This window comes from Trifolium pratense, linkage group LG5, assembly GCF_020283565.1.
Source record: "Trifolium pratense cultivar HEN17-A07 linkage group LG5, ARS_RC_1.1, whole genome shotgun sequence".
NCBI classification, from domain to species: Eukaryota; Viridiplantae; Streptophyta; class Magnoliopsida; order Fabales; family Fabaceae; genus Trifolium; species Trifolium pratense.
In genome coordinates this window covers 2550847-2563322 of record NC_060063.1, presented here as the reverse complement: position 1 = coordinate 2563322, position 12476 = coordinate 2550847, and the positions used below count along the sequence as shown (strand labels likewise).

Sequence of the window (12476 nt, the reverse complement as noted above, 5' to 3'; positions counted from 1 at the left end):
AACCGAACTCCACGGATTAGGGAGATATATCTTAACAAACATAACTAAATACTCGGCAACTGTTAAAACCGAATTTACAGATAGAACCATAAACTCAAATCTATAAAAAACAAAGTCAAACATCATAACAATAATCACCACTCTGATGCAGTAGCTACTACTATATATATAATATATTCCATGAATCTCTTCAATTAGTTCCACTAACCCTTTCATCAGATAATGGATTCTTCTCCTTTGTTGGGACCCCATCATGTTTTTCCCAACAAATTCAAAACCAAGATTCTTCTCTTCTTTGTCGCTATCACCATAAGTTAGTTCTCTTTTTCCCTTTTTTTATTGCAACCACTTTTATTATTATTTTTTTTATCATTCTTATTATGATTATTAAGCTATATTTGACTGATAAATACATAAAGATGTTATTTTTCTTCATGAATAAACTTCATAGATGAATATTTGATAACCCCATTTGTGTATATTCATGATTCATCATTATCATGATGGGGAAAGTCCAAAGGGAACATTTTGTGTGGTACAATAAGTTATTTAGATGTATGAATTTTTAGATGGTTGATTGTATGGTGGTAATACTTAGATTCATTGAAAATCTAATGTATCTAGTCTATAATATAGACTAAATACATTAGATTCACGATAAACTTTCTCTTATGTTAAGGACAAAAGGGAGTAATAAGAAAATGAATTCAGAAAACCACAATGATGAATTTGAAGAGGAATATTTGACTGAAATCATAACAAAGTTTCTTGTTTTTTATAGCCTGTTGTTTCAGCTAATTAGATATTTTTTGATTAATTCCAGTAGAAAATAAGAAAATTTTGTTTGGTAAAATGGGCTAGGAGGATTCATTGGGTTAAATTGGGACAAAATTTGTAGAGGGAGAGATGACGTGGTAAAAAATGTGAGGGATTTTATGTGGCTTTATGTTAGGAGTCCCACATCGTGTTTGTTATTCGTGTCTGTGTTGGTGTTTCATATATAGGGCCATATTGTGTAAGTGGTTGCGGATGTTTGTGCCCAAATATGCTGTGCAGGATGGGGTGGTGAGAGAGGGTTTGAAAGTGACCTCATTGTGGTGGATGGACATACAAAATTTAGAGAATGGAGTTGATGGAATACTTTATAATTGGGTTTCAAGCAGAATAAGGGAAGAGGCTGTGGTAGGAAGGGATACTCTCTTTTGGAAAGATCTTTAAGTAGGTGATGAAGTGTTGAAAAACCGGTTGCATAGGCTATTTAGTATTGCAGTGGATAAGAATGTAAAGGTAATGGAAGTGTCGATATTATCTTAAGGTAGATGAAAGTGGACATGGAATTGGAGAAATAAACTGTTTCACTTGATGCCAAAACTGACCCCCGAACCAGATTCAACGAGTGGTGAAAGCCAAAAAAAAATAAAAAATATAGTTGTTGTCAGCATTTGGAATTGTTAAGGACTATTAGTTGGTAATGGAGTTAATGATGCGTGTTGCGTTTTAGCCTCTTGTTTGGAGTGACAAATATATGATGATGAAACTGTTATAGATTGAAGCTTGTGCAGGTGTTGAAATGGAAAATTGAGAAGAAAAGAAAAGGGCGGATATAAAGAATGAAGTTGCTGAAAAATTAAAGAGGCACTTCGATAGAATTCTCTTATGCAGGTGTTGATGTTGAACTGATGAAGGATATGCAGATGGAGGAGCCAATGAAGGGCATTGTAAAGTTTTACTTACTGTTGAATCTAAAACGATGGGAACAAAAACTGTTGAGGGGGATAGTTAACTGTGCCTGTAGATAGACATGGATCTATAATTAAAATTGTATGTTCCCATCTTCGAATACCTTGTTAGATCCTTTTGAATTCATGTTCAATAGATAGACTATGAAATTCTTGATTTCTTTAATTGGATTGTGTAAATAAGCTAAGCATTCACCTGGAATTCATGTTCGAATACCTTGTTACATCCTTTTGAATTCATATAAACAAGAAAGGTTAGTGTTTTAGTTGTTTGTTTCATATACTTAATTGAGATTGTGTAAATAAGCTAAGCATTCACCTGGAATGTGGTATAGATTATAGGAAAGATACACACGAGGGTCGCTGCCTCACTGGTATATTGTAACATTTTTCTTTTTTGAAAACGCCAAAGAAGTTTTGTTAACACACCAAAATGGAACAAGGGGTACAGAGGAAATTATCAGTATATGAGTTGTAATCGTCTCACAAGGTGCGCAAGATTAACAACGCCAATTGTTGGTACTTGGTAGTGTTAGCAGCCAACACTCGGTGGGATTTAGTCCCACATCGGATAGATAGGACTCTTGAGAAGAGTTTATAAAGAGGAGGCAATCCTCACCTTACAAGCCGGTTTTGTAAGGATGAGTTAGGCCTCGATATTCGTGACATGGTATCAGAGCCTATCGGGTCTATCGTCGGGCTTCCGCCTTCCTCCGTCGTCCACGCTTCAGGCCCATTCCGCTGGGCTGAAGCGTGAGGGAGGGTGTTAGCAGCCAACACTCGGTGGGATTTAGTCCCACATCGGATAGATAGGACTCTTGAGAAGAGTTTATAAAGAGGAGGCAATCCTCACCTTACAAGCCGGTTTTGTAAGGATGAGTTAGGCCTCGATATTCGTGACAGGTAGTGTATTATGCACTTGCAAACATATCTGGTTCACACTAATGTAATTTGATTATCATATTGTTTTATTGTTTCTGATGCTAACTGCAATTCTTTTATTTTCTAGTTGTTGGGTTTGCTGTAAGAGGCGGCATAAATTTTGAGATATTGAAAGGGACAGAAAGATATAATGAGGGAAAAACAACCAATGAGGGAAATGTTATTGAATCAGAAATCGGAGTTGTTGCAGCTGATGATGCTCGTTGTTCTGCAGTTGGTGTTTCAATGCTTAAGCTTGGTGGACATGCGGTTGATGCTGCAGTGGCTGCTGCGTTATGCGTTGGTGTTGTTTTTCAAGCTTCAAGTGGCATAGGAGGCGGCTCTTTCATGGTTGTGAAATCTTCTTCTAGCTCCAAAGCCCAAGCTTTTGACATGAGAGAAACTGCTCCTTTAGCTGCTTCGCAGGTTTGATTGAAATTGCTGAAACAATTGAATCAAATTAACAAGCGTAATCCATTCTAGATAGAATGAAATTAATATACGTAATCCATTCTAGATAGAAAATGAATGGTTTGGGATTCCTTTAGTTATGTTAATGGGCTGACCCGAATTAAATCTGGATATTTTGGAGCTTAATAGGGCTGCTCATTGTATACTTGCAAACTCATTATATGTTTTTCCGAAAGAAATAAGAAACTTTCTACTGGAGGAACACTCCACACCCTCAAATATCACTTCTGATGTACACACATCACGAAAAAAACGTGAATTTTGTACCATTTTGAAAATACACTTCCGGACAAAATATGTCATTCAGAATTGACCTTTGGAAAATATCTGTTGTGTTTTTAGAAATTGTGGAGGTGGAGAAAGTTTCTCCCACTCTAATTGTCTCTACGCCAAGTCACATTGACTATACCACTTAAATCTTTGTTTCTTGTTTTTTCTTCTCTTTTCTTTGATCTTTTGTGTGGTTTATTCTTGTTTGTTGTTTCCAAGTTCTTAATGCATGTTGTGGAAAGTTGTCGTGACGAATTATTTTCTTTGGTATACTGGCATTAAAACTTCATTTATGAAAAGAAAAAAGAAAAAACGCTCACACTTGTGCAGCTTACATGGACATATTGAAAGCTAGCAGATAATATATCATTTTGATCATTTTCCTTTGCAGAAATCTACAAAAATGCAACTTACATTTGTGTAAATGTTTGACTGTCAAAGCAGAATATGTATCAGAGAAATCCCGAAGCTAAGTTCTCAGGTGCCTTGTCGATGGGAGTTCCTGGTGAGTTGGCTGGCCTTCATGCAGCCTGGTTGAAGCATGGAAGACTGCCATGGAAGACCTTATTCCAACCAGCTATAAAACTTGCAAAAAATGGTTTTGTAGTGTCCCCTAGTCTACATGATCACCTAGTTAATGATGAAGATAAGATAATGAATGATCTTGGGTTAAAAAGTATATATGCACCTAATGGAATTTTGTTAAAAGGAGGGGATATGTGTAGTAATGTGGAACTTGGACAAACCTTAGAGATATTAGCAGACGAAGGGCCACAAGCTTTCTACAATGGAACCATTGGTGAGAAGTTATTAAAGGATGTCATAGAAGACGGTGGCATTTTAACAATGGAGGATTTACGAAATTACAAGGTGGAAATTACAGATGCACAGACTGTAAATGTGATGGGATACACCATATATGGAATGCCACCTCCTTCAAGTGGAACACTAGCGCTTTCTCTGGTTTGTAGATTCCTATTCCTCCTTTAATTTATGATATTTATACTGTAGAAATCATGACCTTATCGTCGTTTTCATAGCCAAATACTGAAAATATAGACATGTATGCAGTTTTGGCCCAAGGGTTGGAATGGTATTCAGATTACCTGCTGTCAGCAATCCCACAGTCACACAATCACACATCGGTGGCCGTTGGATCAATATCGAACTGTCTAGATTTTAATGCAGATTTTATTGTTTTTTAAAATCTAAAAACCAAGCATGAAATTTGGACTGTTCGATCTTGACACAACGGCCACCTATGTGCTTGCTGATTGTATGCATATGCTAAGATTTGACAATATAAAAGAGGAATTTTATACAAATGTTCAATACTTCAATCACATTTCACCAAATATCTATGTTATATTACTTTTCTAAAACTTGTCCTCGAATATCTACAAAGTAAGAGATGATCGGACGTTTGTATAAGACTTTTATTCACTTATTAGTACATGCTCATTAAACTCTAATGCAAAACAAGAAACCATTTTTAATTAAAAAGCAATTGTATGCTTGTATATTCTAATAGTTAGTACGAACAGATCCTAAACATCTTGGACAGCTATGGAAGTCCGGATGCTGCAAAGGGAAATTTGGGTATTCATAGACTAATAGAAGCTATGAAACATATGTTTGCTGTCCGAATGAACTTGGGGGACCCCGACTTCGAAAACATTAGTCGAACTGTATCTGAAATGCTTTCCCCGTCTTTTGCACAAACTATTCAGCGCAAGATACTTGATAACACTACTTTCCCTCCAGAGTACTATATGTACAGGTGTGGTTTGAATTTGGATAAAAACTTTACCTTTTTTCATGATTTGTTGCAAACTAAGTTGTTAATATCAAAAGGGTATATGCATTGCATGCAGGTGGAGCCAACTTAGAGATCATGGAACAAGCCATTTGTGTGTTGTAGATGCTGATAGAAATGCTGTATCACTAACAACATCTGTAAACTGGCCTTTTGGAGCGGGGATTCGTTCTACTTCAACTGGTATTGTGATCAATAACGAAATGGACGACTTCTCCATACCAACTGATATATCCCCAGAAAAACTACCTCCGGCACCAACTAATTTTATTGAACCAAACAAAAGGCCATTGTCTTCGATGACTCCTATTATCATCACAAAGGTATTGCTTACGGCTCAAGAAATAAATTGTTAATGTTACAAGTACATTCTCCCAATTCTAAGAATACGCAACCAATTGTTGAGATTATTCACTTTATCCTCTAAAGTGAATCGTTCACTTTAGAACAAAAAATCTTTACTTGATACAATATTGACTATATAGACACAGGCACACAATTATCATATGATAAAGTCTTGTAAAATTTCTTCTGCTTTGCTTTGGTAGGATGACCAATTGGTCGGGGTACTTGGAGGAAGCGGTGGAATGAACATTATTCCAGCAGTGACTCAAGTCTTTGTTAATCATTTTATCTTAGGAATGAAACCTTTAGATGCGGTTTTGAGACCAAGGATCTATACAAAGGTTCTAACTCTTCTGTATTTAAATAGTTTCTTCATGTATGATTCTCCTAACTTCTATCTAATTGTGATATTTATCTCATGTAGCTAATACCGGATTTAGTTTACTACGAGAACTTGACTGCTCATAATGGCGATCACATTGAGCTTTCAAAAGAAAGTAGGCTTTTCCTAAAAGAGAGAGGTCATCAACTGTGTGCATGTGGAGGAAAAGCTGTTACTCAGCTTATTGTTCATACTCCCAAAACACCTATTAACATTAATAGGAAAATCGGTGAAGACACCAATTCACATGTAACGCATGGTACTCTAACGGCAGTGAGTGATCCAAGAAAGGGTGGTTGTCCAGCTGCTGTTTAAATGAAATCGATCGATTCATATTGAAATTTGTAAAATTCAAATTGTCCAGTTATTGTTACAGTATATTCATGTATAGTGCTTGGCTCGAAGCTATTGTTGGAAGGATGAATAAAGTGATTTGAGTTAGTTCTTGAGTTCTGTTTGTAAATTATTGAATACTTGAGAATTCATATAAAGTTTCTTTGGTAAATTGTTGCAGACGACTTGAGTCTTAAACTTGAAGAAAATTGAAGCATAGTCAATAAAGATTTGTTATCAGCTGAATTGCATGGCCATTGTATTTCATGGTAAGAATTTAGTTAAGTTCTGGTTTCTGTGATTTAGCCTATTTATTACCTATACATTTGTTAGGAACATAAAAATAAAAAACCTAATCAGTTGCACTGATTAGCACAAAATTCATCTAATGTGATCCTATACAATCAAAGGGACATGAAGAATATTAATTGATTTGAACTAAGCCATCAAACTTGAACAAGCCCAATTTATTAATTTAGATGTGTAATTGATCACAAGAAAAAATAAAGCAGAAAATTAAACATAGGGGCATAGATATTTGCTAACAGAATGTAATGAAAATTCAAATAGAGATTTGTTGCTCAATATATTATAAAGTTTTTCATATAATTTACAAGCCACATTGCATACAAGATTATATCTCTTGGTGAAAATAAGAAAAACAACTAATTACTTAATCTTCCAATTGGCAGAATACTTTACTTGTATATTATTATCCTACTAGTATCGCACACTTCTTTGAAACCAACCTCCTCAATCATATGGGTACGTAAATCAAGCCAAACTAGTTTATTATCTTTTCTTTCGAAAAATATTTCCCCTTTGGTGCCGATTCCGATAGGAAGATCAACACAGGCAATGGTCCAACAATAAAGAGTTTAGTCCATGATTCCTTGAAACCGAGTTCACCCAAAATTGATATGTGAAAAGTAGTAGTCTCTTGATGAAAGAAGATCAAGGCAATGAATCCATTTAACATCACCAAATTTATATACTACACTTTAAATTTAAAATAATCATCTTCGTCTAAGGGTATGAGTGTTATAATGAACTCCTCATTGCTCAAATAAAATGACACCATACATAGTCCAGTTGGGCAAATTTCTCTAAACAACCAACGACACACTCCATCTATATATGTAGACTTGGGTTCCATCCATACAATACATAGAAGACGGCATGTCAACATTAAGATTCTTCCATGAGTTACTTCTTAGACTATACATCTCCCAAAAGCCGTATAAAAATACATTTGTTTGACTATCTTCCAATGGTTCATTGATATCACAAAAAAAACATACATAACGAATGACCTTATAGTCATCTATAACAATGTCATAACCAAATCCATGAAGATTAGACAAACAAGAAAGATTAACAAAATCCTTAGACAAATCTAGGATCGACGACTCAACCACAGGATTGGGAGGAATGAGCTTAATTTCCTGAGTAGCTGGGTTCCACAATGTAATTTTGCCAATATCATCATATTCATGAAGACAAACTATGCCATTAATACTACCAAAACCAAAGATACGATATAAATATTGGTTTGTAAATGCATTCGAACAATCTAATTTGACTTTATTCTCAAACATCTCACCAGAAAGAGTATACAAAACATCTTTCAAGGGTTCAAGCTCAGGAAACTTCAAGAGGAGAGATGCTTGGTCGTAATAAGAACAACAATGCAAATTAGATAAGAAATTACTGCGTAACATGTTCATGAAATGATGGTTTGCAAATAAGAGAGACCATGATCTGCGTACACATCCAAATCGCTTTAAAGATTTATGAGGGAGTTTCGATAGAATGGTGAAGGTAATTTCTTCAGGTATATACTTGCTCATTATTGCATTTGTTACTGGCGCCACTGATTTCTTCTCCATCGAGACGAGACGAACTTCGCTTGAAAATTGCAACCCTAACCCTAAGTAGTCACATATATATATATATATATATATATATATATATATATATATATATATATATATATATATATATATATAGGGGAGGGATCAAATTACACCGGTGTAACATTTGAGTAATGTTACACCGCTCAATAACGCTTTAACGAATACAAATTTTACAAAATCCACCGTTGGATTGAAAGCTTATATCGTATAGATCATCTATGTTGAATTGTATAAAAATCTAAAATCGTTTGATATGTTCTTGAGATAGATCAAGATTAACGGTATTCAATAAAAACGCATAAACCATTAATCTTCATCGGTCTCAATAACATATCAAACGATTTTAGATTTTTGTAAAATTTAACATGGATGATCTATACGATATAAGCTTTCAATCCAACAGTGAATTTTGTAAAATTTGTATTCGTTAAAGCGTTATTGAGCGGTGTAACATTACTCAAATGTTACACCGGTGTAATTTAATCCCTCCTCATATATATATGAGTCAGGATCCGTTGACACCAGGTGTCAAACTTTAATTTGACACCAAATCTCAACCATAAATTTTTTTAAAATCAAAGGCTAATAATCAATTTCTAAATTAACTCACGTGAGTCTATTTTGTTAGCATCCACACAATTCTCACTCCCTCTTTCTTTTTCTTCAGAATCCACGATTAGTGTTATTCACGGAAAATTTGTTATTATCCGTCATATCCACTCATCAGTTAATTCATCGAATGAATTGCATCATATGCAGACGTTTAATGTAGATTTCATGTAATCGATCCTAATCAGATGAAGGTATGAATCTAGTGGTGTTTTGGATGAGTTTGCTTGCTTAAATTGATGGGATTTTAGATGTGAGAATTGGGTTTTAGAGATGCCGTCGATTTAGATTTTGGCTATGATTAAATAATTCAAATATTAACTTCAATTGGACAATCAGACATGTTAGCTAGCTTGTAAATCATTAACGCAAGATACCTGCATATATATAATAAATTCAATATTGTGATTTTGGTAAAATAGAAAGGAAAAAAAAAATCCTTTAAATTAAATTGAATTGGTAGTCAATCTCGATGTACTGTACAGAAGAAGAATCGTGAATTACTATCATTGCTGGTTATGAATAAAAGGAGGTGATTGTATAGGAGTTCAGTGAGGAGAGGCATGATTCAGTTGGTTCTCTTTCAAAATATGTTGGTTAACGCAGATGAAGCAGTAAAACGAGTGCGTCTGTTGTTGGGAGAGTTGGGATTGGGGGAGAAAAGCTCACTCACGTGACTTAAGTTAACAAACAATTACTGCCATTAGATTAAAACAAATAAACGGTTGAGATTTAGTGTCAAACTTAAGTTTGACACCTGGTGTCAACGGATCCTGACTCTATATATATATATATATATATATATATATATATATATATATATATATATATATATATATATATATATATATATATATATATATATATATACTTTTTGGAAAGATTTTCTATCTCTTCACAATTAATATAGGCTTTTTACTTCTTCAAAAATATATATGAGAATTTAGTCATTTACACATTATCTTCTTCTTTTTTCTTTTTTAATTCCAAAGCGGACGGTCTGCCATGTTTAGGCCTAACTTAAGAGTTCGAGCTTAAATATCAAGCCCGCATCATTTATTAACGAGTTGGCGGATTTGTGTGACGATTCGCTAAACAATTTTTGGCCCTTAAGTTTGACCAACACACCATTAACTTTTTTTTTTTGACTAAAATTGTTCATGTGGCATTTTAAAATTAAAAAATAAAATTAAATAATTTTTAAAATTTAAAAATATATTAATATTGTTTAATAAAAGGTTTAAAAATTATTGTTTAAAACTAATTTTAATTTGTTTTAAAAATATATTTTATTTTTAAAATTTTATAAACTGTTTTTTTAAAACAATAATGATTAAACATTTTAAAGGTAGCCCCTAGTATGGTTCCCAATTTTTTGGGTCCACCATGGTTCTTCCAAAATGACCTTCTATAACATGTTTCTTTTAAAAAAATTGGTGGGACCCATAAAACTTGAAAAATAGTTGATTACATTTATACCCTTATAATTAAATCTAAATCTAAGTGAAAATCATCTTCATCCTCTCTATTTTAAAATTATTTAACGCATAACAGGAATAGGAGTGGAAGAAAAATTGATGCTTTCAAAGTGTTTGAATCCTAAAATCAAACAATAAACAAATCCAAACTCAACTCAACTCTACACAAATACAAACCTAACTACAATCTTCAATTCATTCAACAAAACCTCAATTTCTAGTGCATTGATTGGGTAATACAAGGTTATTGGTTTTAAGATATTCTCACTCTTAAGGCTTTTACATACTATTTTATTGGTCGTCAAAAAATATTTTATTCTAATCAGAAACATATGAGGGAATATAATCCCATCAAACAAAACCATTACTTTGTACCCTAATGGAAGCAATTTTTGTTGCAAAACGGTTACCTTCTCTGATGATATGAGAAACAATGAAACACATGAGTTAACTCAACACAATTCAATCACATATTTCTTAATCTCTAAGGAACAAGACTATGATTTAAGTACTCAACACAATTCAACCACGCGACATTTTGTGCATGTGATGTATTGTTGAGGACACCGTTCATATTTGATATTTGGACATTTAGTATTTTTGTTTTTAATGTTATTTTAAATGAATTTTAGGTAACTTTTAAGTCTCACTTTCAGTATTGGTGCTTTTGCATCTTCATGTAATTTACTAATCGTAATATTAAGGTGGTACTGCTTCAAGTCTTTGTTAATCATTTCATCTTAGGATTCATATAATATTATTCTATACAATCAGAGGGACATGAAGAATATTAATTGATTTGAACTAAGCCATCAAACTTGAACAAGCCCAATTTATTAATTTAGATGTGTAATTGATCTTGATCGAAAGAAATAATAAAGCAGAAGATTAAACATATATAGGCATAGATATATATGTTAATAATCTTAGATAAAACTAGTTATGAGAAATGTTAAGACATTACAACAAAAGAAACTAAACATTCAAAATAAAATCGATAAAGCAACATGAAATGATTTCATATATTATTATTACCTTAATCATTCAATTGGATGAAATCTTTCCTTGTAAAGTGTTATCCTACTAAAATAATCCTCTGCTTTATAACCAAGCTCCACAAATGTTTGGGTACGTAAATCAAACCAAACTAGTTCGTTATCTTTTCTTATGAAGAATATTTCACCTTTCATCCCCACTCCGATAGGATACTTAATGCAAGGCAACGGTCCAACAACAAAGAGTTTGATCCATGATTCCTTTATACCGAGTTCACCCAAAATTAATAAGTGCAAAGTGGTCGTCTCTACATGATATGAGATCAACGCAATAGACCCATTTAACACAGCCAAGTTTACCCAATTTCCTCTGATATTAAAAACATCAAAACAATCATCTAAGTTTAAGGGTTTGGGTGTTATGAGGAACACCTCATTGCTTAAGTAAAATGACACCAAACATGGTTCAATGGGGCTAATTCGTTGATCTTTATTACCCAACCAATGACACACGTCATCCATGTAGACTTGGGTCCGCTTAGTTTGGTACGAAGAAGGCACGCAAACATCAAGTTCTTTCCACGAGTTACTTCTTAAACTATATATCTCCCAAAAGGGGTTTAAATATTCATTGTGAACGCAGTTCCGGTAGTAACGGTGTTCAACAATAATAGAGACATAAACGAATGATTTTATAGTCATTTGTAAGGTTGTCGTAGCCAAATCCATGAATATCTGTTATAACTTGAAAACTAAAAAAATCTACATTTGGGAGAGACGACTCAATCAACGGACTGAGGGGAAGAATCTTGAATGTGTGGGTAGCTGGGTTCCACAATACAGTTTTTCCAAATCTTCCTTGATCATGGAAACAAAGTGTACCATTAATACTATCTCTTAGAATATGATGCACATTTCTAGAATTTACTAGAATTCATTAGTAAGTTGTAGAATAATTAATACTCTCTCCATCCCAAATTATAAGAGAAAATAAAAAAATCACACTTATTAAGAAAAAGTAAAACATGATAATTTGAAGTACATTTTTGTGGGTTTTTCTTGGAATAAGTTGCATAGGAAAATGTAACAACAATTTTTATTGGTTGTTGTTTATTGAGAAAATGAGAGAGAGAAGAAATTAAATGCAATTTACATTTAATTTTATGAAAATAAGGAAAAAAAACATTCTTGAAAATTATTT

General features: G+C 33.4%; 2 protein-coding genes and 1 pseudogene across 2 annotated transcripts; 1 reads left to right on the top strand and 2 right to left on the bottom strand.

Moving 5' to 3' along the window:
* On the top strand, positions 1-6523 carry LOC123884329 (glutathione hydrolase 3). The gene is made up of 7 exons (XM_045933411.1): positions 1-313; positions 2749-3086; positions 3846-4364; positions 4946-5181; positions 5276-5540; positions 5766-5903; positions 5987-6523. Exons 1-7 carry the CDS (start codon positions 223-225, stop codon positions 6257-6259), a joined length of 1860 nt encoding a protein of 619 aa, XP_045789367.1. The 5' UTR covers positions 1-222; the 3' UTR covers positions 6260-6523.
* A 419-nt stretch (positions 6524-6942) lies between these two features.
* On the bottom strand, positions 6943-8166 carry LOC123884383 (annotated as a pseudogene).
* Positions 8167-11320: 3154 nt separating this feature from the next.
* On the bottom strand, positions 11321-12004 carry LOC123884381. The gene has a single exon (XM_045933466.1). It carries the CDS (start codon positions 12002-12004, stop codon positions 11321-11323), a length of 684 nt encoding a protein of 227 aa, XP_045789422.1.
* Between the last annotated feature and the right edge of the window lie 472 nt (positions 12005-12476).